General features: G+C 48.2%; 4 protein-coding genes across 6 annotated transcripts; 2 read left to right on the top strand and 2 right to left on the bottom strand.

Moving 5' to 3' along the window:
- Positions 1-1367: 1367 nt before the first annotated feature.
- LOC128306848 (integrin alpha-PS1) lies at positions 1368-11113 on the bottom strand. 2 transcript variants are annotated; one of them, XM_053044474.1, is made up of 10 exons: positions 10914-11113; positions 10402-10777; positions 9999-10126; positions 8413-8457; positions 6962-7101; positions 6300-6889; positions 4912-5448; positions 4156-4840; positions 3700-4077; positions 1368-3625 (listed from the first exon to the last, which is right to left on the bottom strand). In XM_053044474.1, the coding sequence occupies exons 2-10, from the start codon at positions 10596-10598 to the stop codon at positions 2729-2731; spliced, it is 3597 nt and encodes a 1198-aa protein (XP_052900434.1). In that variant the 5' UTR covers positions 10599-10777; positions 10914-11113; the 3' UTR covers positions 1368-2728. The 2 variants fall into 2 exon arrangements, with proteins under 2 accessions (XP_052900434.1, XP_052900435.1); XM_053044475.1 differs by lacking the exon at positions 8413-8457 and having other exon boundaries at positions 10402-11112.
- Positions 11114-11796: 683 nt separating this feature from the next.
- Positions 11797-14092, top strand: LOC128306909 (proteasome activator complex subunit 3). 2 transcript variants are annotated; one of them, XM_053044569.1, is made up of 3 exons: positions 11797-12053; positions 12384-12677; positions 12758-14092. In XM_053044569.1, the coding sequence occupies exons 2-3, from the start codon at positions 12474-12476 to the stop codon at positions 13331-13333; spliced, it is 780 nt and encodes a 259-aa protein (XP_052900529.1). In that variant the 5' UTR covers positions 11797-12053; positions 12384-12473; the 3' UTR covers positions 13334-14092. The 2 variants fall into 2 exon arrangements, with proteins under 2 accessions (XP_052900529.1, XP_052900528.1); XM_053044568.1 differs by having other exon boundaries at positions 12381-12677.
- A 398-nt stretch (positions 14093-14490) lies between these two features.
- On the bottom strand, positions 14491-18569 carry LOC128306711 (uncharacterized). Its single transcript, XM_053044298.1, has 4 exons — positions 17895-18569; positions 17445-17688; positions 16766-17360; positions 14491-16346 (listed from the first exon to the last, which is right to left on the bottom strand). The coding sequence occupies exons 1-4, from the start codon at positions 18440-18442 to the stop codon at positions 14863-14865; spliced, it is 2871 nt and encodes a 956-aa protein (XP_052900258.1). The 5' UTR covers positions 18443-18569; the 3' UTR covers positions 14491-14862.
- Positions 18570-21274: 2705 nt separating this feature from the next.
- LOC128306624 (dual specificity mitogen-activated protein kinase kinase 6) lies at positions 21275-23993 on the top strand. Its single transcript, XM_053044186.1, has 2 exons — positions 21275-22056; positions 22125-23993. Exons 1-2 carry the CDS (start codon positions 21405-21407, stop codon positions 22610-22612), a joined length of 1140 nt encoding a protein of 379 aa, XP_052900146.1. The 5' UTR covers positions 21275-21404; the 3' UTR covers positions 22613-23993.
- The last annotated feature ends 486 nt before the right edge of the window (positions 23994-24479 follow it).

The raw sequence follows: 24479 nt of genomic DNA, 5'->3' as shown, positions 1-24479 counted from the left end.
GGCAGTGGAGGATCAATCCCCTTTGGAGGCCCAGGGCGGAATTATAGTTGGGGTCTCGCGCGTCGATCGATCGATCCACAAAACATCTTTCGTACGGGTTGTCTTTTGACCATCCAGGAATTTCGGGACCGATTTCTTGGCCAAGTTTCTTGCATATTATGAACCTCTTCGGTCATTATGAAGACACTTGATAGGTTCTTCACTGAATGCATCGTTTTTATATCAATACATACTTGATTTCTTCAAGTATCTTTTTTCATGTTCTTTTTTTAATTTAGATCAACGATTTCGCGGTGATGATCTTCAACCGTGTGGATTTAGAATTGGAAATTTTAGAACAATTTCAGTCTAACAACGTTGCCAATGTTACCGGGATTACAACAATGTAGTTTGATCAGTCTTCTACACGAGGATATCATAAAGTTTTTTAACAGTTTCTCATTGATTTGAACGTATTGCTCTCCAGTTTTCCGAAGATATTAGGTCCATAAGCTAAACCTACTAATAGTTGGCTACTATCCAGCTTTGATTAAGTAAGAATTCGAATAATCGGACCACGGAAAAATTTCATTTGGCCCATTAAACCTCCGTACGCAGCACTGACTATCCTACGAGTAAATAAAGTAAAAATGAGCCAGAAATGGTAGGCTTCAACATCCTGAGGATGTCGTGCCGATAAAGAAGGAGTTTGAATACACTGCTTACTTCTCTTGCGTAGCCGTGTAACCGGGCCGATATAGCTTATCAAATAGAAACAAATGTTTTATATAACCAAGGATATATAAAATCCAAGGATATTTCGATCAATTTTTTACCTCTTTTAATACGATTTTGTGCTATAAATTAACTCCAAAATAAAATTAAATATTTAAATTTCAATTTCCAAAAATCGCACAACCGGCACAAATCCTTCTCCTTGCTCCTTACTGACTAAACACAACCTCAAGGGGTCTCTTTATTAACCTTCGGCTCAATAGTCAGTCATGCGTAAGGGGGAATTGGTCCTGATGGCAGGATCGCTCCAAATTAACAGTGCTCTCAACTCGTATGGCTCTCAACAACTTCCCAGCGAATCCGTATTGCTGTGTAGTCTGCAATGGCAGACCTGATGGATGGTAGAGTTAAGAGACTTGAAATCAAAAAAATAAATAATGCGTGGGGATCTAGTGCTCGTGTCATTTCTGGAGGATCTGCCATAAAGATCATAACGCCTTAAGGATCTTCTGAGCGACGTTATGAGGGCTTGAAGATAGCCACAGTACAGTCTGACACCATTTTTGTATCCTATCCTCATTTTTGTTCCTATATCCTATATTATATAAAAACACATTTCTTTCGGAAAATGAATATTTCGAAAGCGATTAATGTACTGCTGTCTAAAAAGTAAATAGGTTTGTTTTTATTAATGGATGGAATAATTACGAACACTGTATATTCGATGCTGCCGCACGAATGAGCCGCATTAGGCGTAACATAAAGGACACTTTGATTGAACCAAAAAAAAATATTGGTGGTGGACACTAATTGTTTAGAACAGAAAGTTTAAAGAAAGGACCGTGTCACGTATAATTCTAGCAGTGGTAAATCTATTGGGACGCCTCTGAGATACGATGCAGGATGGATGGTTTTCTTTTAGGCGCATCTATTGTTTAATCGTGTGTGTGTGTGTGTTAAGAAAGTGATCTCCTATTTCACTCCCTATAACACCCGTGTGTGGAAGAGAGTGGAAGCGTCCTCGCAGAAAACAATCGAATAAAATCTGGTACAATTTCAACTAAATTCCACTAATTACGTATTCAACATACTTTAAAACTTTCCTCCATTATAATGTTCCACCGGTAACGTTGACGGTGGCCGTACAACTTTAAAACAAACTAACTCTCCTCACTTTCAAACGATAGTAATACATTGTGAAATTAATATAAGAAGGCACTTATGATTTTGCTTGGGTTCTTTACTACCCCCTCTTAGTCGTCTTTCTAGTTCTAATACTGACGCACCAATCCGTCGTCTAAATCGCATGGTACGAATGTACGACTCTATGGCAATAGTCGCATATTGTCAGTTGAAAAGTACGCACACACTGCGTGCTATTGTACAAAAATGCAAAACAAAATTATTAAATTTAATAGCTGCCAGTACTCTTAACCCTATACAGCACCAAGATCCAATGGTGAAGCGTTTCATATTTTAAGCATACTATATTCGAATCGTTTGGCAAGGTACAGACACACCTTCAAATACCCCTACAGTATTCTACCCTTGTTCCATATTCCCCACTCGTTACGTTCCCGCCCGTTACCGACCTATTCTAAAATTGTTAAATGACGCGTCTGGTAAATCGTCTTCCGCTTACTATCGCTGATCTGCGGGTTTGTGTTTTTCTGTTTTTTTTTAACCATCATTCCATCATCTTTATATAAAAAAAATATAATAATTATTATAGTTACACTTCTAGCCCATTCAGCGTGTCTCGTGTTTTTCGCTGGAGAGATATCATTGCAGCTATTGCCGCATGTGATAAAACCCGCATGCGCTGCGCAAACCAAACGCAACACGAACCTTGCGCTTACCACGTTAAGTAACAAATGTACGAATCCTCCCTCCCCGATATCACTGAGGGGTGTATATGGGATGGGGGCTATCAGGGGGAGGGGTTAGAAAATGGCACAATAGAATGCTCTGCAGTCTGGTGGTTGCTCCGCACCCGGTCACCGACGACTGTTTTTCATGAGCGTCGGCTGAGGAACGGTTTCCGCTCAGCCGTACCGCCACCGCTGCCGTTCGTGTCGTTCAACTCGTCGTAGGCGCCGCCCCCGGCCGGATCGCGGCGCCGCTCGAGATTACCGCTGAGCGTCGGATCCTCACCGGTGTGCCGATTCCGGCGGAAGAAACCGCACTGGTACAGAATGTACGTGACGGCGACGAGCACAAGCACGCCGGCAATCGCTGCTAGCAGTATGATCCACCACGGCACATTCATCGCCACGATCGGTGGTCCCATCTCGGGGAAGGCTTCGGTGCGCACCGTAAGGCTGGCCGGGTGCTGCGTCTGATCCATCAGCTCATCCAAACCCTCCACCGTAAACCGGGCACTCGAGCCGATACGCACCATGTCGACGCGCGCATAGTCACCCACCAGCGTGGCATTCCACAGCCGTGCCGTGATCGTAACGAGGGCGTGCGCTTTCGGCCCAAGGTCGTGGATTTTGCACACGATCCGCACACATTTGGCGGTCTGGCTGGCACAGTCCATCTGTACCGCACCGTCACTCGTCTGGGGTCGCAGTACCATCGCCCGATCACGCCGGACACGGGGCGCTCGGGACATTCGCGTGTAGTTGGAACGCATCGACGTCCTGGCGGCGGTGCTGAACCGATCCGGCAGACCGAGCGGGTTTACCAGCGAGACGGCATTGCCCGGCACTACCGCACCGTCCGGTTCGGTTTTAGGCAGCACCTCACACGGGCTGCCACCGTCACCCATAACGCCGGACATTTCCAGCATTGGCAGTGCATCGAGATACAACAACCATTTGCCCTGCGGCTTGTTGTTCGCTACCTGCAGCGGCCAATCAATCTCCAACCGTACGTTCGGTGCCCGCCAAGGACCGTCGTTGTATATCTAGTGGAACGAAAGCGTGTAGCCATTAGTATGTGTGCTCGTGCCTGGAAGGTTATAACCTTATCGTAACTTGCCTGATATTTGTGCTCCACTGGCATGCCAATTTCATCTAGCGAATGGATCGCACTCTCGCCCATCACTTGCGCATCGCCACCACCGTAGAAGACCTGTTCCGGCAGCGCTTTGCCGCTTATGCTGAGCTTGGCCACACGCTGGATGTGTAGGTTCAGGTCGGTGCGTGTCTTCAATCCGGTATCTCGGGACGTTGTGTTGACAAAAACTACCAACCGGACGGTATGCGAGATCCCGTTCGGTCCAACGCTGTAGCCGTACTCCTCCAGCGAGCGGGCATCGAACCGAAGCGACAGCTGCACCTCACCGTTACGCTTCAACGGGTTGCCGATACTGCAGTCGACCATCGTTGCATTGTGTGCACCGCAAACCGACGAACCCTACGGATTAAAAAACGGAGAGAGAGAGGATTGTTTCTGGTGCTCTTTCCCCCCCATTAAACTCGAATTAGAACCAACCTTGGAGCCGGCGTACGTTAGGGAGGAATCATGCGCCACATAAAGGTGCGTTTCGTACGCCGAATCGGCTTTGTTCTGGACGGTGAGCGCAAGCGTAAGTGTACGATCAAGCCCAACCACTAGCTGATAGTCGTCCCCGGTTTCATGGCCGTGGCCCCGGGCCAATCCCACCAGTGCCGCATTCTGGATGGACAGTGCGGATCGGCACAAACCATCCTTGCCGCAATCCTTCTTGAACGACATGTGGTACGTCCGTTCCGCGGCGGTCTGGTTCAGGATCGGTTCCAACCGTGGCAAATCACGCTCCATTCGACTCCGGGCCCGGCCCCGTCCATTCTCGCGCTCCTCGTCGAGCGTGTAGCTGATGCGGAACTGTATCGGGTTCTGGATGTCACGCGTACCCTCCTTCAGATAGGCGGTCACCTCGTGACACACCGGTTTCCCGTTCACCGCCAGCCGGAACCGTCGCCGTAGCACATTGGTGCGCGGCACGGGCACACCGCTTCCCGTGTCGTTCTTGCCCAACGGTGCCACCTCCATGCCGAAGTAAACGCGCGAAAACTTCCGCTCATTATTGAACGTTTCTGCCTGTATGGTGCAACGCAGCTGCAGCGAGGAATCGGCCATCACGTCACCGTCGTTTAGTGATGCATCGTCAACGGCACTGCACGCACGGAAGGAAAAGCTAAAACGTAAAAGCAATCGCGTTAGCGAACAAAATCGAACAATTTCATCAAAAATCCGCGCAAGGTTTACCAGGTGACGCTTGCATTCGGATCGCTCGCACAACCGTTCTGCGTCGGATCGATTAAGGTCGGTTCTTCCGGTTGCTCCTCGTACGTGTGGATGTTAATGATCGGTCGCGCGAACAGTGCAACGACACGATCGCTAGCGTACGAACCCACGATCAGATCCGGGTACGAGTTACCGTCCAGATCGTGACCGCCCGCAAGCGAGCTGCCAAACGTTTGCCACCTGCCCGTGAACAGATCGGCCGGATCGATCGTTTGCACCGGTTCCGGCGACAGTGCGCCATCCTTCGTGCCAAAGTGTATATACACCCGGCCGGTACCGGATGATTCGTACGGTGCACCGATCGCCACATCGTCCAGCCCGTCATGGTTCAGATCGCCACAGTTGGCGATGGCCGTACCGAAGCGTGACTCGAGCCGGCCGGTCAACCGTTGGTCGTACTGCTGCTCGAAGCTACTGCCACGGTTCAGGTATACGTATACGGCTCCGCCATCTGTACGGTTGAAATAGTTCGGTGCTCCTACCAGCAAGTCAAGCCGTCTGCAACAACAAAAAGAAGCAACGAAGAATACATGTTGTGATTATTCAAATTAACACTTTCCACTCCATAGCGACGCACAGCACACTAACGATATTTACTTATCGATAAACTCCCCTCGCTACGTGTTTCATATCAGAACCGTTTACAAATACTGTTATTATTGGGTAAGCTGCGTGCATAATAATAATAATAATCCTAATAACGCTGTAATTTGCAAGACCTCAATAAAACTTGACATTGGAGCAAAAGCGGTCCCGCAATTGGATATACGCAATGCCACGACATTGCATCGTAACAGCACACAACACTGGGGATTATTGCCAAACATTTGAGTCTTTTGAACAAATATTGAACGGAGCGCTCTCGCACACCGCCATGCTGTGTACGCGCTTATCAGTAACACTGATAAAAAAAGAAATGGCTGTCGAGGTATGTTTGGAAAAGGAAGAAGAAAAAGAAAACACAGCTGTTTACAATATGGCTCGCAGCTATGTGTTGGTAAGATCCTCACGAATAGCTTACATCTTTTGCCTGCGCCGCGCTGATCTTACTGGCGGTGACGTAATCCTGGCGCACATTGGAAAAGATCACATTTGTTTAAAAGTAAACAAAAAAAACACGCGAATGATCACACGGCCCTGGTACGTGATTAATGATTCATTTAGAGCGTAAAACTAATAGTTTACGTTAGCTTTTGTTATCATGCCCCTCGCGTATCTGCTCGCGGGTAAGGATTGATTGAAGTGACGAGAGAGTTGACAGGAGGGGAAGGAATTTAACAGAACATGAATCAGATAAAAGAAAATCGATAATCCCTAGCGGTTTTGCCCTAGCCGTGTTTGCCTCTTACCCATCGCCGTTGATATCCGCCGAGGCGAGCGTACTGCCGTACCCGGACCCAAACTGTTCGCCGCGCAACGACACGACATGCTCGAATGGGTTCCGCTTGTACCGGTTCGTAAAGATGACCACCTCACCGTTGCCCTGGGCGGCACGCGGTGCACCGCCCGCGTACGCCATATGCTCGCCGAAAAACCGGCCCCCGGTTACGGACATGCCGAGATAGCTGTAGTTCGGCACGGGCGAATGGATGTTGTCGTGCGGTGCAAAGTATTGGTACTTGTCGCGCGACAAAAACCCACCCTCGATCGCAACGTTAAACAGTGTGCCCTTCCACGTCATCGCACCGGGCGTCCCGATCAGCGCCGTGCCGTCCGGCAGTACCGCACCGGACGTGCCGGACTGACAGAACGCGTACTGGATATGCTCCCGCTCGATCGACCGTCCGCGGCACACCTCGACCGCGAACCCGAACGAAAAGTCCTCGTTCAGCACGTAGCAAACGCCCTGGCCGAGATAGAGACCAGTGGCGTTCGGGCCGGACGCTGCGTACGCGAGCGGATTGTTGATCTTAATGTACCGATGCGCACAGACGAAAATCTACAAACGGGAAGAGGGACGGCGTATTAGCACACAGATATGCATTCGATCGGGTCGCTTTGAGTCGCTTACCTTGTTCTCCTGACCACCCGTTTCGACCGTCACACCCAGCCACTGGTAGTTCTTGATTTCATCTTTCCCGGGCGGTTCGAGGCGCTGCTCGTGAAGGTTATCTGAGTCACCCGCGCCATCCTCATCGTCAATATCGTCCGCTATAAGGGGGAACACACATATTACTACCAGCATAATTCAGTTGTGGCGGTCAGAGCATTCGATGCGTTAGTTAGAATGTCAAAACAAATCAGGAAAAAAAAATTAAATAAAACACAATCAATACGCACAATGCAAACGTAAAACTAAATGGTAAAACCAATGTATGAACTAATAATATCAATATTTAGCATTCGTAAAACATACAAAATACGTAACATAACACAACGAGCAAAGGGTTTCTGTCCAATCAACATTCGCAACATTCACTGTCGGTAGTAAAATAGAAAGAAACGGATGCGACCAAGCATTATGCTGTAAGAACCTAGATTACTATAATGAGCTAGGGAAAAATTAAATTAAATTATTTAAAAAAAATCTAACAAAATGCACAACATCAATGCAGCAATAAATAGGGAGAAATTTTAATAATAACTAAAATTATTGTACAACACTAAGGTTTTGTGAGGTGCTTTTGTGTTCCCCTAGCAACCGACAAGCAATTAAGTAGTAGTAAAGGCAATCCTCTTTAGAATGAAACCACTGCCAAAAGGAAGTCCATTCCACAGCTTTGTTTTCGGTTTGCTTTTGGTATTAACAAGCTGTTTTGTTTGATGCGCGATGCTGCACGATACACAGGGCGATTAAATGGGCGAGCGGGTGGGCATGCACACAGCGCAAAAGGGGTAAATGAGGCATGTTTTGGAAGCAAAAACGCACTAGAAGGTGAATAACTAATTCCTTTACCCGCCTACTCACGCTCGTTTCGCACGTGGCGTGGCCGCAAATACGACGGGGGCCCTTATAACCCTACTATCGGACAACTATTGGCAAAACAATTTGCTTCCGAATGGTTTTTTGCGGTTTTTGCGCAACAGAATAACAAGTAATGTGTACAGCGTGTGCACTGTATGAATGGGAGGCGAATTTAAGTACGAGCGAGCAGCAGCCATGCGGCGAACAAAACAGTTAACAATATACCGATTGGCACTATTTGGATAGCGAAATAAAGAGAAAGAGAAACATTAATAAAGCGCCATTTCGAAAACGAAACAACGAATTGTATGGGTTGTATGTAAGCATGTTTGTTGTTCTCCCCTGTTTCATAGAACAGTGTGTCAAGTTTAGGTAACTTTTTAATGTATGGAGTGTGTGTGTGTGTGTATGTGTGATTCGTTTGTATGGAGGAAAATAATAATAACAAACAGATAAAATTAATCATCCAAACTAATAGAAACGATGATAGTACAAAAAAGGGGGTAGCAAACGTGAATGAAAGAAGAAAAAAAAAGAAAACGGAACCTTAAACTTACGCTTACTGTACGCATCGCGAAAGGGAACGTACTTTCCGGTGGGAGCTTGGGTGTGAAAATAGGAAAAAGGGCAAGATAGATAATGTAGTGGTGCAATAAAATTTCAATTAGCTGCGGTGAGAAAGCATTAGAAAGGCCACAAACAAACTGAAAGAAAAAATTCTTCCCATCTTTAGCACAATGCACCAAAAAAGCACTTCTGGTTGGTTCTATGGTTTATGTTCTACTTCTTCGTAGCATAAGCTTCCACCGTATGTTGTCTGTATCGTTTAGATCTTATTCGCGTATACGAGCACCGGAGAACGGTTCCGAGCAACGGCATTCCTTTACGGGCAAAGAGAGAGCGCATAGCCATGGCGGTGCGGACTGAGAAGGTGCGATGATCTTTGGCATCATGTAGCGCGAAACATAAAACCATCCTTCCTGCACATTGTGATTCATCTACCCCCCACCGGCCTCACCACAACGCGTGGCGCTCGCGGAGCAAAGATGCTTGCACAGTAGTGTTTGTCATTAGAAAAAAAGGGGGAGCGCATTTTAACGGAAATCTACGTAACATAAACAAAAGGAACCTCTCTTTCTTCTAGCGTTTTCGCGGCAACAATTCGCCAAGCAAATACACATGCCTAGTAACCATATAGTTGGGTGGGAGGGCGGGATGTAGTCGGATGCACCGGATGCGGTAACCACAGACAGCCATTTTAATGTTCAGGAGGTTTTGAAGAGTTTTGATATAAATATAACTATATCGAAAACAACATCAACACCAGGCGAAACCACACATACCCTCATTGTGCGGTGCGCGCTGTGGAGGGGTTTATGAAGGGATGAACGTTACCGAAGACATCTGGAAATAATCGGACCGATATCCACGATGAAGATGAGCTGCTGCTGTTGTTGTTGTTATTGTTGATGTTTCACTAACTTAACGATGATCTCATCCCGACTCCGGCTCAAGTGGATATGGTACCAATAATAGCAAAACGGTTGCTCAGCTGCTGCGTATCCTCTTTTACTCGGCTGGTCCAAAATGTAAGCACGACATTAGGAGTGATTTCGTGGTGTCTTGTACGTGCTGTTTTCCCCCATTATATCCAGACTTGCATTCACTCGTGGCTTTGATGCATTCGCTCCCGCTTAATCGTGATGTTTTGATTGGAGTTTTGAATGTTGAATGGAAGCCTCCGGCGCTTGCGGATACTAATTTCCGGTGTTCTCGATACTGAAGGCGCCGTCGCGTCGCGTCTACGCGCTGAAGGGCTACACATATTTAGCAAAATAGGAAGCATCAGACTGAATCATACCAGCAAAATTACGTACATGACAGCTACGAAAAGCCACCGCAACCAAGATGTGTGTTGCTCATCTACAACCGATTTGAGGCGATAATGTGCTACTGTGTTTCCATCCACCACCCAACCCAACAACTACTATGAACCACCCCTAACCATCCACTCAAAACGTACCCAAACGAATCCGCCACTATGATCGACTCACACGTTAATAATGCCGGCAATCATTCCGACACCGGCACTGTAGGGGAAAATGGAAATATTGGCTAAATCGAAAAGGGGGCTTTTACTTACTCCGGTGACCATCGGTGATGACCTGCGTGCAGTCGTTCGAAGCGAGCGTTATCGGGCACTTATACAGCGCACCCGAATGGTTCGTACCGGGCTGCAGATTCTGCCCGAGCGGTGCGCCCACCAGCATCCTACGGTTGGCACGGTGGTGTTTGAAACAAGTTTTGGGATGTTTTTTTTTTGTTTGCAAGAAGGAAGAGAAGAAACGGGTTACGGGTTAGTGTGTCTTCCGTTGCTGTTCGCATTATGCATGCATTCTCCGGTGCATGACTCTGGTGTGCACCGTCTCCTTCACGCATACGCGTGTAGGTAGGTGCGTTGCATTCATTCGCGCCGTTTCTCGCTAAATTATTTGCATTCACAGCTAACGGCAAAATGCACCAGAAGGGACACCTTCACCACTTACCAGTTGGTTCCATTTCCGGCCGCTTTGCCACCGCGCTGGCTGTGACCGGCGACTGAATAACCAAAGTACGACCCCGGCAATCCCCGTTTGTCCAGCAAATGGCGCGTTTCGAGGTTGAAGGCGGTTCCGCTACCGATCAGCATCAGCACGATCGACGCAACCGACGCCGCCACGCACCGCACGCCCAGGTGTGTCATCTATCGCTGATAAAATTCCGCCCCTGAACGAAATTGTGACAGCAAAGTGGCAACTCGACAGGCTATGCGGGCTGCTTCTGCCACTTCAGCCGCTGTAACCAGCGTGACCCACCCACCTTTTAGGGCCAATCGCCCTGTACCCTTTGGTTAATTGTAGAAGAAAAAAGCAACACCTTACACTAGAAGACGGCACACGGAACGTGAACGATGAGACGGGACGGGACGGCAGGGGGAGGGACAGGGAAAGGGAAAGAGGTAACACACAAAATTCAGTTATTAAAAAGGCATCACTTTCATTCACAAACACAAAACAACCACTCGCAAGAAACTGAAGAAACAATAAGCAACACGAACAACGGTGATGGGCATCTAAAACAAAAAAAGGGTAACAACAACTAAAGCCCTGCAGAAGAAGTTGCACACGATTGGTGGCGCTGCTGTGTATGGCTCAGCCAGCGCTGTGTGTGCGTATACGAACGTAACTGAAGAAGATTGGGAGATTCTTGTCTGTCCTGACGGCTCTCAATGAAAGTTAAATTTGTTTTGCATTTGTTCATCTCCCTTTTTGATAGGGGTTTGTCCGTTCCTCTTTGCCATCCCGTTCGTTCGCACAGTGTGTCGGCAAGCCTCGCATTGCAATCGTGTTGTAATTATTTTAATTTCTAAATAAAACAAAGAAACGAACTGTTTTAGAACGAAATTTAGTACCCCATGTTTACTATAGATAAAAAAGTACCTTTTTCAACGGAATAACGTATCAAAACACATATTTTATTCAAAAATCGGTCAAGTTCTTCGAGAATTATCTGTTATTATGTATGGCAATACCTCTTTATAATATTTTTTGTTATTCTCAATACACATAAATTATTTGAAGAAACAAAAATCTCTCCAAAAAAATATAATTTTTTAGTAAATTTACAATTTCTGCATTACCATTTTTATTCCCGATTACTATGGTGCCGCCCCGTTGTGAGCCCTCGTGCATTTCCCATTTGTCAGCATGTGGTTTGCTTCGTTTACGATACGTAGTTTACTTCGCCATCGAACTTTCGATACTTTGAAATCTTGATTACCGTTCCATTTCTATTGATTTCTCACATTACACACTATACTATTTTGTGTTTCTTGTAAGCCAGTGGTGTAGTTTTGTGTTTTGCGGAAACACATGCAAGAGAATTATCGCAGCTTTAGCCAAACCAACAATCGCACGAGGATACCACTTTGAACGTATCAACTGTCAAAATTGTGTGAAGTGTGTATGATTCCTCGAACGCCGACATCAGAGATCATAGCAGCCAGCGGTGCAAACGCGTTTTCACGACGCGCACGTTTTTCCTTGACTAGATATAGTTCCGGTGTAGTTTCTTTGTCAAAGAGCAACAGAAGAGTTTCCACCGGTCGTGTCCTTTGTTAAACCAGTTTGTTTTCCTGCTTCCCGGCCCTGTGCAAAAGGTAATTAGAAGATAATCATAGTAAGACCCAACAATATTGTGCGTAGCGTTTCCTTGTGCCTGGGAGCGGTTCCATTGCGCTCGACGCTAAACATTCGTTAGCCCAATAGCACAGATTGTCGCCTGCTCGGATCGTACTGGGAACCGATTGTCCTACCCCGGTACAACACAGGCTGCCATTATGCTACCTTACCGGCCAATATAAAGCGCACCATGACCTTAGAAGGTCGTAAAGCGTGAAGATATCTTGTGCGTGTAAAATCATGGCTAGGAAATTATACAGCAGTGTTAACACCTAACGTAACTTATATCACCCTCTCGCCAACAGCAGCTTACATTGCAGCTAGACGAACGACAGAGCAGAGAGCAACATCAACCACCAATCTCAATCAAATCCAATCTAGAATTCCAACACACCACCATGAGCGAAGGCACATCGACCGCAACGACATCGGCTTCCAGCAGCGGCGAGGATAACGCCCGTAAGGTACAGCAATACAAAGATAATCTCATCAATCGCGCCGAAACACTCATCGTAAAAGAGTTCCCCGAGCGCATCGTTCGCCTGAATGCCCTACTCGAAACACCGCAGTTCTCCGAACGGTGCTTCACGGATGTATATCAGGTAGGAGATGAGAATGATGTTTTGGATAAGTTGGACGGACCACTAGTGTAATATTCTGTCGTTTCTTGCTTTCTGTCCAGGAACTGAACATTCCAGTCCCGGAACCAATAGTATTGGACGGAGAGGGTCACGCGAAGCGTCCCCGCCTCAACTCAAACGCTCCCTCACCGGTCGATGGTAACGGCACGAAGGTCCACGCGCTACCGTCCGGTCGGGTTGACTGCAACAGACCGATCAGCGAGCTCGTTTGCATCGTGAAGCCAATAATCCGTTCCCTGGTGGAGGACTCCAATCTGCTGAAGATGTGGATTTCCTTCATGATACCGAAGATCGAGGATGGTAACAACTTCGGCGTATCGATTCAAGAGGACACGCTGGCGGAAATCCAATCGGTCGAAACGGAGGCGGCCGCATTCTTCGACCAAATATCCCGATACTTTGTGTCGCGTGCCAAGGTGGTGTCGAAGGTGGCCAAATACCCGCACATCGACGACTACAGACGTGCGGTTGCCGAGCTTGACGAGAAGGAATTTCTCAGCCTGTGGCTGGTGTTGAGCGAGATCCGGAATCGATACTGCTCGCTGCACGACATCGTTATCAAGAACATGGAGAAACTGAAAAAGCCACGCTCCTCGAATGCGGACAGCTTGTACTAAAAGAATGAAGCCTGTGTGGAACATGCGTGCACGTCCGCACTTACCTCATTTCCTTCCCTTTCCTTCCAGTATCTAGTAACATCCTATTTGCGTTAGCTGTGTGCAATGCGTTGGTAATTTACTTTACTCTTGCGTTACCCACAGGTATGCAGCTGTGACACTTAGTTTGTCTTTTCTGGTTTGCTATTTAATTTTGCCGCCATTTTGTCAAGCGAACCTGCTAAAATAACTTTCAACCCATTCATTCAACAGTCAACGCGTTGTACAGCATCCGTACTTAGGGCTTCTGGTATCAAGACTAGGTCTAGTATGCTATGACAACGCGAATAATCCCTTCCCTCGTTCCCGTTCCTGATTCACAACTTCATCACATAATAGATTCCGGCAATAGCATTAGTGCGCATAAAAACCCCCAAAACGGGTCCACGTTACGCATCTAATTATTAATGGATGATTATTTTGTTTCTTTCTTTCCCGCATATATTGTACTCTAATGTATCAAACTATCTAAGGTATTTAATATTACCTGGATATTAACAAATAAATACGCCAGTTTAGACGAAGCGAAATCTTTAAAAGATTTGTCTAATTTGAAACGCACGACTTCTCGATATCTCACCCAGTTACAGTGTTGTGATGATAAAACATATAAAAGAGCCTTCAGTATGAGATATGGGTTAGCACCAGGGCACTGTTAGCCGGTATGCAGTATGGGCAAAATGGAGCCCAGTAAGCTAGCGTGTGAATAAACATATAAAAAAAATCACGTAACTCCAACCTCTACTTGAACTGGGATGACAGTGGAATACAACGTGCTGACATGGAGTTAGGACAACAATCAATTTTTAGGAAATTCGGCGTAGGGCTACTCTCCTCTAACTCCGGTTGCATCCCATCTTCGACAGGTGCTCCTCAAGATCCAGTCAAAGAGTTCGATGTGCTCCTGCAAGACAAAGCTCTGGCGTTTTCCGCTTGCATCGTCTGAAATTCATGGCCATAAAGGAGTGTTGGAAATATAGTATGTGATACATGCTGCATTTCATGTTTTAATGGGGGTCTTCCGTATCGTAAGAGTTTGTAATTTCGTTGCAAATGTTGTAGCCCAAAGTTACTGATCGTACCAAAAAACAAAAAAACAACTGCAAAACTCCTTCGCATAATCCTGATAATATGAAATTTCTTTATTCGCTTCATGCACGTTTTACAGTTCAAAAAAGCATAATGCATAACAACTAAGACGCAAGTGCCGGGAGGGGGGAAAAACAATTTCCACCGTGCAGTCCACTACTTGCTTGTCTCTCCTGGTATAATCCTAACTTGTAGATAGTAATAAAAAAAAACAATATCATTCAAAAGTATGCGGTGAGCGGCAGTGTGTGTATCATGTTTTGGTGGCATAAGATGAGCGTATGAGTGAAAACATAAAACAAACAAACAAAAAAAAAAACTACACAAAACGCACAAGTATAAAGGAAAATGCTATCACATCGTGGTTCCGCACGCGTATCGTGGGGGTTTGGGAACGTCTTCTACCGTGTACGGGGCGCCACTTTCCGGACGCCAATCGCCGGGCTGACCCCTTCCGCCGATTTGCTTTCCTCGTACACGAGCGGGATGAAGCGGGTGTAGTGTTGCCTGCCACTGCCGACAGAACCGTCCGCCTGTCTGGTCAGCGGCCGGAAGGTGGGCAGTGCGATCCGTATTTCCGTCGTGCTTGGTTCGGTTGGGGCGGTTAGGCTTGGGGTCGAGGACGGTATGGTGGTTGGATTGTTGCTGTTGGTGTTGTCGGTGGTGGTAGGACCGGCTGGCGGTACGTTCCCTCCAGCAGGTGCCAGCAACAGCTCGACAACTGACGTGATCGTTGTCTCATCACCATCCGGTCCCGGCGCCATCTTCGGTCCGGCCGTGTCCGTCACATTCCCATTAAACAATGCGTCCCACGTGCGCCTGGCGTACCGTTCCGCCCGTTCGAAGAATGATACGAGCCGTGACGGAAACAATTGTACGGTTTGGGCTGTGGGTGGTAGATGTGGGGGTGGTTCTGCCATGGCCGGTTCGCCCACCGGGGCCGTATCAGCGAAGGAACGCTTTTCGTTCACGTGCAACGGTTGGGACGAGTGACGCGGGATGCTGATTGCAACCGGCGTCCAGGAGAAGTGATCATGGCCGGGTGGATGTTTCGCACTGACCAGCAGCTCGTCGATCGAGCTCTTCGGTGGCGACGGTTGCACCGTACCGGGCGATTGATTTAGCTCTTCCGCCGCCCGACACACCGTACCATCCTCGTCGCCGGGTTCGTCGTTTGCGTGCAGCAGTATCGGCTGCAGCTCAATGCGCACCGGGACATCCGCTTGCAGCGTGAGCGTGGCGCAGGAACCGTACGTACGCTGATCGTCCGCCGTCAGGAGAATGGGACCGATGCGCCACAGCTGCTTACCGACGCTCGACCGTTGCCACCAACCGCCCCGGTACGGACGGTAGGTGATGGTGAGCGCCCGTGGTCGATGGCCGAGTGCCGGATGGGGTACGAGAATCGTGGTCAGCCACTGGCCCGCATGGAATTCACGGTCCTCGCGGGCCTCATCCAGGTGGAATGTTTCGTTGAAGGTGAGCAACGGTGCACCACCGGCCGGACCGTCCTCGATTCCGTTGCCCGTGTCGCCACCCTCGAGCGTTAGCTCGAACCGTCCCACCGTGCGTAACGGTAGCTCGTCCGGTGCATTACGCAACCGCAACCGGAACTGGTTCGCACAGTACGGTTCCTCGTCACGCGTGCGCAGGTACAGCTGCCCGTATCCACCGACGTCCCGACTCGTCGCATAATAGCCCATATGGCCGCAGGCGGAACTTGTCCCATTGCTGCCACAGTCGAAACATTCGCCCGCCGCAAACTGATCGTAGCTTTCGCACGGGAACGCCGGAAAGTGACAGCGCGGTGCGACGGAATCGATGAAGAACTTGTACGCTCGCCGGTGGTTGCATAGCGACCGACCTTCAACCGTGGTCGGTGGTGCTGTTGGTGTGGGAGAAAGAGCAAATTTGGGACATTAAATAACATGATGACTTTAACGTTTGATTACAACGACAGAGGGTCACCAGCGTCGAGAGGTTAGTTTGGTTTGGAATATTGGGAACAAAAAAGGAAGTTGTAGAATATTTACATATTAAGGTTGCGTTACGGCAATTGAAGGTAATGGCTCATTTAAAGCTTTTAACCTTCAACGAGGATTATGGCAATTAGTCTACTTGTGGATTACAACCATTACAACCATTACGTAGCAGTAAGATCGTCATTCTCTGATCTGATCGCGCACGTCGATAGCCTTGATGTTGGGCAAGGTAATCAACTCTGCACGTGCAATTAGTTGCTGCGCGTGTGTTACGTGTGTGATCGTATCGTCATTGGTGACACACTCGTTCGTTTAACCTTACCCCAGATGATGTCTGTGACGGCGCCAACAAACAGATTGGTGCAGCCGTGCTGGACCCGGCCTCCGTTCGGGTAGTAGTCGACCGTACCCATCGGCTGCCAGGAACCGAGCCCACCGAGGATGAGATTTTCCCCGTTCGAGTGGATCACATCCACGTACCGTGCGTCCCCAGCGTCCAGGCGCACCTCGGGCGGCTGTGCTTCGAACAGTGGTCCGGCCGGATCTAGGCCCGTGATACGCCACAAACCGGCCGTATTGGCCGGTCGCTCCGTCGGCTGTTCGGCGACCGTCGATTCCGTGCCCGTGTCATCGTTCGCACTGCGCACCAGTAGATCGTTCCCACCGTCCGGGGACGGTTCAACCGGTGGCGGTGTGCCGGAACTTGCGAACTCTGCCCCGGCAAAGCCAGCGACATGCGAGCCAAGGCTGAAACCGATCAGATGCACGCGCGACAGTCGCAAATCGTTGTGCGTGCGCAGTAAGCGCAACAGCAGCGCTAATTGACGTCCGACCAGGCGTGTGTTGGCGGCGGCACGCACGTAATTCGGTAGCTTCGCACCATTCTCCCAGTCCACGCAGATTACCGTACAGTTTTCCTGGAAAAAAGGGCAAAAGACTCATTAGTGCTGGTTCAAACAAATGGCGAAACGGACACTAAAACAACGATGCGAAGTACCCACCACTGCCATTAGGGCGGTGCGCATCTCGTATATCCAGACCAGACCGCAGTTTGCGCCAAAACCGTGCACAATAACGCGCACGGTACGGTTGCTGAGATCGCCGAATGTTTTCAGCAGCGAGGAAGACATCCCGGTCGATACTGGAATCGATACGGTATCGTTCGTACCGTTTGCCCAGTACGCCGCCCCAAAACCGGCCACCACTAGCTCCTCGTACGAAAATTCGATCAATGGTTTCTCACTCCTGCAAAAGAAACAAACACGGAAAAGGAAACGATTTTAGACTAAGGCATCACATTTGCACAGAGTTCCACAAAGCGATCCGTACTGGCACTCAAACAGCATTACTAATTACAGCAAAATTATATTGGCGTGCATAATTAAGTGATATGAGTCTCAAAAACGACTTTTAATTTCAAAAGATTCATAAATCCTCCATTATTGTCTTACCGATGCGTGGTGGTGTACACCAGGAACCGTGTGTTCACTTCCGCCGGTGAGGATGGCAGCATCTCCGGCAGATGATCCGTTTCGTGAAAGCATCCGAGCGGTCCGTAACACACGACGGACGCATCCGTGTCGTCGCCATCGTCCGGATCCACATCGATCGGGACGGTTTCGTTCTTAGCGCTTTCCTTCGACGGTTCTTTGGGGTACAGATCGTTCCGGTCGGCACGCTTCTTACGTCGCCGCTGGGGATGCTGCAGATCCACCTCCTCCCGACTCGGTTCCTCCTCCGGCACCTCACCCCTTGTTCGGCCATGCTGGTGCAAACTTTGCCGCCAGGAGGCGATTGATTGCTGAGCGGCCAGTACCTGTTCGCGTTCCTGTGCCAACTCGAGCGCGTCCCGCACGGACCACTGGTGCTGCTGGCGGGCGCCCTTATCCAGCGAGGTTTTCACGGGCTGCGGTTGATCGGTGGCTTGCGCACAGACGGTACACCATGCCAACAACACGGCGCACGGCAGCACGATCCGGGGTGACAGAACTGTCAACATGTTGCACTTACACACACAGTATCGTCCGGTGTGGTCGCGTTCCTTTGCCTAGCTGCGTTGGATTGGATTGCGTACAGTTTCATTCGCACTGAATACGCACAACTCCGGGCAAGTCCGGCCGAGTGTCCGAGAATGTACAGCCAGATAGCATCAGCAGACCAATTTGTGATGGTTCATGCGGTTGACTAATGATGACTAATTTCGCTGCCCAATACTGGACCGTTTATCCACTAATCGTCTCTAACATATACAACGAACAACTTAATCGCGGGACGCAACAACAAAACCAGCTACGAACCTCAGCTTTAGATGGGAATCTCCCGTTTGATTATTGCTACCGTTTCGAGCAACTTCTACGGCACAGTTTTTGGTTCCCCTTTTCTGCCTTTGTTTTGGTTCTCCACCAGCGTGACACGATTCGTAATTATCCCGCGGTACGCTTGCAAACTCAATCAAACTTACTGCGCCGTTCCAGCTTCTTTTCGCTGCTAGAAACCCATTATTTACGGTTCCGTTTCGTTCGATTTTGTTTTCTCGCCCGATCGTTTACCGTTTGGGGTTGGTTTGGACTCGCAAGGGATGAAAGAAAAAAAAAACACACACAAACGGACGGCTGATGGTCGACGTCGACAGGGGAACTACCGTTTGGTGTGTCGAGGGAAACATAAATCACAGCACGTTCCACGAAAAATGGATGCGTCGGTCGGTCACTCGGTTTGCTACCATGTATACCGTTACGTCGAACTCCAAAACACACCCCGTTAATACGCGAACGATTCGGCACAAACAACAACCCCCCGTTTTGTGGGCGATCGAGAGCGATTCACGCCATTCACAACCGCGAAGGACATTCACACTGTTCGACTGTTGCCCGTTTGCAGGTGAAAGATGTTTAGTCAACGGCGCACGGGAGAGCTTTCACTTAACGCGCAGCGGGCCGGATTGTTAGTGGCATGACCAAACTAACACGGGGAAGGGTGGCCCACAACAGCAACAACACACTCCGAACGGTATATTCCGTTCGATCCCGTCCTCCCTCTCTTTCTTGTGCGCTCTCGTTCTTCGCACAGTCCGGGTGGGTGGTCAGGCAGGCGTGTGATGCTGATGCACAATTCACAGCACGGTTACACACCTGTGCTCAACCAATAGCCCGAACGTATATGTGTGTGTGCGCGAGAAAGAGAAGCACAAGCAACAATGAACATGGTCGATCGAAAGGAAGGAGGGTTGCATAAAAGCTGGGAAAGCACGTCTCCGCCAGTTATGCTGACGGGAGGCTGTTTGCTGTATTTACGCACATACATACACACATGCAGCACCACAAAAAACCGAAAGACTTCAACGCGTAAAAAAGCGACGAACCCTCTTTGACTAAAATGGGACGCTAGCTTCTGAGGAAGCTAAAAGTTCCGGCAATCCAGCATACATACGGTGTTGGCGATTTCGTACGCTTCACACGCACGGGCTATCTGAGAAAAATATAGGTCAACTTTTGTGGAAAACCCCCCACGAATGCAACGTTTCTGCCGTAATGCACCCTCTTGTGGCTACTGTGTCCTGGGAGCGTGGCAGAGAAGATGCCTAAACTTATGTCGCGTTAATTGCAAACTACACCTAGACGCGAGTATGGGCACCGAAGACGAAGAGCCATGAAATTGTTAAAAACAAAAATGTGTTTTTTTGGTAGGTCAGTTCATAGTGGGTATTGCTCAGGAGGGGTGTGGAGCACCAGCAGGGGATGAAGAAAACAAAAAAACGCACCCCCGCATATGAAAAGTTTATAATGGTGAGTTGAAGATTGGAAAGAGTGTGAAGTAGAGATGAACAAAATTTGCAAAAAAAAGCTGGTTCTAGACGGTTTGGAAAGTTTTGGAACCAGTTCAAGGTCTATTGAATATGCAGCTCTCGTAATAGCAGACACACCCGATACCCGCGATACACTTCTGCACGTATATTGCAGATTAACGCAGGACCTCGGTTTCAGAAGATTTCAACGGTTCCAGAGTAATACGGTGCTTTCAACGGTTCTCGACGAATCCAACTATTCTAAGCTTTCAAGGATTCCGATGGTCCCAGAAGATTCTAGCGGTTCTGATGTTTCCGGAGCATTCCGGAAGATTAGGACGATTCCAATGGTTCCAACGAATTCAACTCATCCAAACAGTTTTGTCAGTTTGGGATTGAACCAGCTATTTCATTTCCTTGAAGTCGTATCGAGGATCACACTACTTCTAGCATTACTAGCGTTGGTTTTCATGTATAATGAAACACAATGCTTGATTTAACTCTTGAAAGTAGAACTAAATAATCTTAAAAGAAAAAGTATAAGTAAAGCAAATAAACATCAAATAGTAACATTCTTCCTCGGACAAGCAATTGTCAACGGTCATTTCAAATATTCCAAATCACACGCAGCAGCTGTCAAATCCCACTCCACCAAATGTACACAAACGACTATTTACATCCGTTTTCATAAAATGCAAATTCACAACCGCGAACAGGCAGTTCTTTGGAATTCCCCCGATCGTAAATCAGATTCTGGAAGACATTTATCAATAATTAGTCACTTTACAATCGGTGCATTCTTCAACAAAGTCTTCCCTGTGTATTTGTCCACCTTTAATCCCAAGAGATCACCGCATCCCACATCTGTAAGCAGAATCAATGTTATTCATTGCTTTTAGCAACCAATAGCGGCACAATTGTTACTTCGCGTACAACGATATTTGTAGCCAACAGCCGACGTATCTGCGTCGTATAGTGCGACGCTGTCAAAAAAAAAACGATTGTGGCCACAGGTGACAGATCGCTGTTGCGCCTGTGACAGCTCGCGGTACGGTTTGCCAATTTTATCAACCAACTAGAAGCACGCAAGGTTTTTCTGTTGTCGGTCGGTTTTGGGTTGGCTGCTGCTGTGTGTATATCACTGCACCACCGCTACTCCTCACACCACGGTAACAAGATGCCGCGGAAAAACAAACCGATTATTAAGCTCAAGCTCGGGGACGGTGACACCGGTGGCGGTAGTACGGTGCCGGACAGTGCCGAGGGTGCGACACCGCGCAACCTGGACAAGCGCGGTACGCTGACGGTGGGCGAACGATCGTTCGTCGTCGAGGCGGATCACCTGCGCAAACTGGCCGACCTCGGCCGGGGTGCGTACGGCATTGTGGAGAAGATGTTGCACCAACCGTCTGGCACGGTGATGGCGGTCAAGCGCATTACCGTCACGAGCGGTATGGGTGCGGGCGGTGGCCCCGGGGGCGGTGTGCAGTCGCAGGAGCAGAAGCGTCTGCTGATGGATCTGGATGTGTCAATGAGGGCGAGCGACTGTCGACATACAGTCCAGTTTTACGGTGCACTGTTTCGCGAGGGCGACGTATGGATCTGTATGGAGGTGATGGACACGAGCGTGGACAAGTTCTATCCGGTGGTGTACAAACGTCCCGGTCGCACCATCCCAGAGCGCATACTCGGCCGGATTGCGCTGGCAATCGTGCGTGCCCTGCACTATCTGCACACGGAACTGCGCGTCATCCATCGGGACGTGAAGCCCTCGAACGTGCTTATGAACAGACGGGGCGAAGTAAAGATGTGCGATTTCGGCATCTCTGGTAAGTACAGCTTTTCCTACTGCAGACGGACCTTCCGATTCACTAACTGATTGCGATTTTCCCTGTAGGCTATTTGGTGGATTCGGTGGCAAAAACAATCGATGCCGGTTGCAAACCGTACATGGCACCGGAACGTATCGATCCGGGGTCCGGTAGCCGCACGGCCGGTTACGACATCAAGTCGGACGTATGGTCGCTCGGCATCACGATGGTGGAGATAGCGACTGGGCGCTTCCCGTACGCAACCTGGCGGACGCCGTTCGAGCAACTGAAGCAGGTTGTGAAGGACGAACCGCCCCGACTGCCAAAGTCGGCCGCCCCGGACTCGGAAGAGTTCAGTGCCGAGTTTCATGCGTTCACCACCAGCTGCCTGCAGAAGAAGTACCAGCAGCGGGGCAATTACGAGCAGTTGCTGGCGATGGAGTTTCTGCAACGGTACGGTGCCGGTGACGAGCAGGCCGACACCAGTGATATGGCGGAGTACGTGTGTACGATACTGGACGAGCGGGACGGTGTACCGGTGGCTGGTGACGGTGGCGGAGAACCGGCGGATTGACTAGATTGTAAATAACGCATGTTTGTTTATTATTATTATAATTTTTTTGAAACTATGAGTAAAGATAGGGAATCAGCAGTGTACAAAACGGTACACACCTACAAGCAAACAAAAAAAAAAAGATAGAAAAACAATGTGAAAACCAGTAACAAAAAAATATAAATATGTAACAAATCGTGTGCGCGCGCGCGTGGGGTTAGTTTACACGCTCGAAAGCAGCGCGCCAATAACGGAACGGATGGTTTTTTTTTAAATATTGTTACTTAATTTAAAGAAAAATCACAAACACACAAAACCCTTTAACCTAACCTTTTTTACCATTAACAAATAAATTTGTTGCCAACCGGGCAACGACAAACTCCACACCGAGAGAGAGAGAGCGAGCGTAAAATGGGTTTGATGTAAAATTACAGCCCAATAGTTTTGAGAGGGCAATCGAAGGGCACAACGCGACTCAAAACAAAGCGATTAAATGGAAAATTAATTATTTCCCCTTTTTTCGTTAGCCCTTTTTTGAACATAAACACATATGTACCACACCGCGGCTGAGATTGTTGATACGTGAGTCACTCAAGACGTACACTTGTGTGCCATATGCCGTTCGGCAGGGTTTGCAATACGCTGGATTCTCTGGTCGTACCGAGGGATTGCCTTCTGAAGTAGAAGAAGAGCAAGAAGCAAGGTTTTGATATACGCATTGATTTTTCTCATTCTCTCTCACTCTCACTCTCTCTCTTGTTTCTTTTCGCCAACGGCGCTACAGTTGCATAATTGAGATAAGCGTGATGATATGCTGGAAGATCGCATATGTAACTGACCTGCAGCTGTCGGGGTTTTATTTTCATGCGCGATCTTGCACCTTGTTCTTGTTTGCCTAGAAAAGTGGCTCCATTCAAATAGATTACAGGGTGCTGCAGCTAGGTTTTAACGACATGTGAGCTAATGTAAGCCATAAAATTCGCAAAATTATAGGCAAAAATTGTAAGCTCCGGTTATTTTTATTTACCACCACTCCTCTATTTATTAGGAACAGGGTTGACAGGGTTTTGTGAGCAACTTGTTTTTTGGTGAAGGCAAAAACGGGCAATTTCGCGCTGGTGAAGCATTCGAACGGTTCGGTTTGCGTACACTTTCGCTTGAACGTGCCGTTGCATTTTGCGGTTGTACTCAGTCGAATAGGTGAGCTGGTGTGAGAAAAAAAAACACTTGCACCACTGTGCGATGCACCATTCATGCTGGGAGAGGAGAGGAAGAAGAGGGTGTATATGCATATAAGGAAATATCCATTTCATTTTACAATCGTTCAGTTGTTGCAACAACATTCGATTGGTGGCAGTTTTTTGAGTGCATTTTAAAGACTCCGTATGGAAGAAGGGGAAAAGATGATCAAATAAAACAGAAAGCAGCATTTTTAACTATATGGATCTATGTCAATCATGTCTTACTACGGTGCATTGGAAAGATAATTAAACGAGATCAAGAACAAATTTCCGATTTTCAGTGTCATTCACACTAAACTGTAAGATAAGAGATAATAAGGTTAGAAAATTAATCTCACTCCTCTGTAAACACCAAACCCTGCTTCCACTGATATGAAAGAATCCTTCTCTGCTCGTTCTCTCTCACTCTCTCTCTCTCTTTTTCATACACACACTCTTCAATGGCGTCGAAACGATCTCGATAATCCGTCGCTGGTAGTACTCGCATCCTGGGTCGCTGGTAGTGGTGATGAGGCGAGTGCTTCAGCCACAATTGAGCGATATGAAAGTGATGCGTGCAGCTGTCCGGTATATGGGCGGGATTTTCTCTTCGCGTAGCACACACACGCTCGGCGTTGTTTACGGGACTATGCCCCCTGCTCAATCGC

Source organism: Anopheles moucheti, chromosome X (assembly GCF_943734755.1).
Source record: "Anopheles moucheti chromosome X, idAnoMoucSN_F20_07, whole genome shotgun sequence".
In the NCBI taxonomy this organism is placed as follows: domain Eukaryota; kingdom Metazoa; phylum Arthropoda; class Insecta; order Diptera; family Culicidae; genus Anopheles; species Anopheles moucheti.
Note: the sequence above shows the minus strand (reverse complement) of the source record. Positions and strands in the feature narration are given on the sequence as shown.

Coding starts and splice junctions, on each gene's coding strand:
- LOC128306848 (XM_053044474.1), bottom strand. CDS start 10,598: ATGACACACCTGGGCGTGCGGTGCGTGGCGGCGTCGGTTGCGTCGATC. Junction 8,458..9,998: donor CATCACCGATGGTCACCGGA/GTAAGTAAAAGC, acceptor TTCACACCCAAG/CTCCCACCGGAAAGTACGTT. Junction 7,102..8,412: donor TCGCGATGCGTACAGTAAGC/GTAAGTTTAAGG, acceptor TCCCCCTTATAG/CGGACGATATTGACGATGAG.
- LOC128306909 (XM_053044569.1), top strand. CDS start 12,474: ATGAGCGAAGGCACATCGACCGCAACGACATCGGCTTCCAGCAGCGGC. Junction 12,678..12,757: donor GCTTCACGGATGTATATCAG/GTAGGAGATGAG, acceptor CTTTCTGTCCAG/GAACTGAACATTCCAGTCCC.
- LOC128306711 (XM_053044298.1), bottom strand. CDS start 18,442: ATGTTGACAGTTCTGTCACCCCGGATCGTGCTGCCGTGCGCCGTGTTG. Junction 17,361..17,444: donor GCACCGCCCTAATGGCAGTG/GTGGGTACTTCG, acceptor CCTTTTTTCCAG/GAAAACTGTACGGTAATCTG. Junction 16,347..16,765: donor CGTCACAGACATCATCTGGG/GTAAGGTTAAAC, acceptor CCACACCAACAG/CACCACCGACCACGGTTGAA.
- LOC128306624 (XM_053044186.1), top strand. CDS start 21,405: ATGCCGCGGAAAAACAAACCGATTATTAAGCTCAAGCTCGGGGACGGT. Junction 22,057..22,124: donor GTGCGATTTCGGCATCTCTG/GTAAGTACAGCT, acceptor TTTTCCCTGTAG/GCTATTTGGTGGATTCGGTG.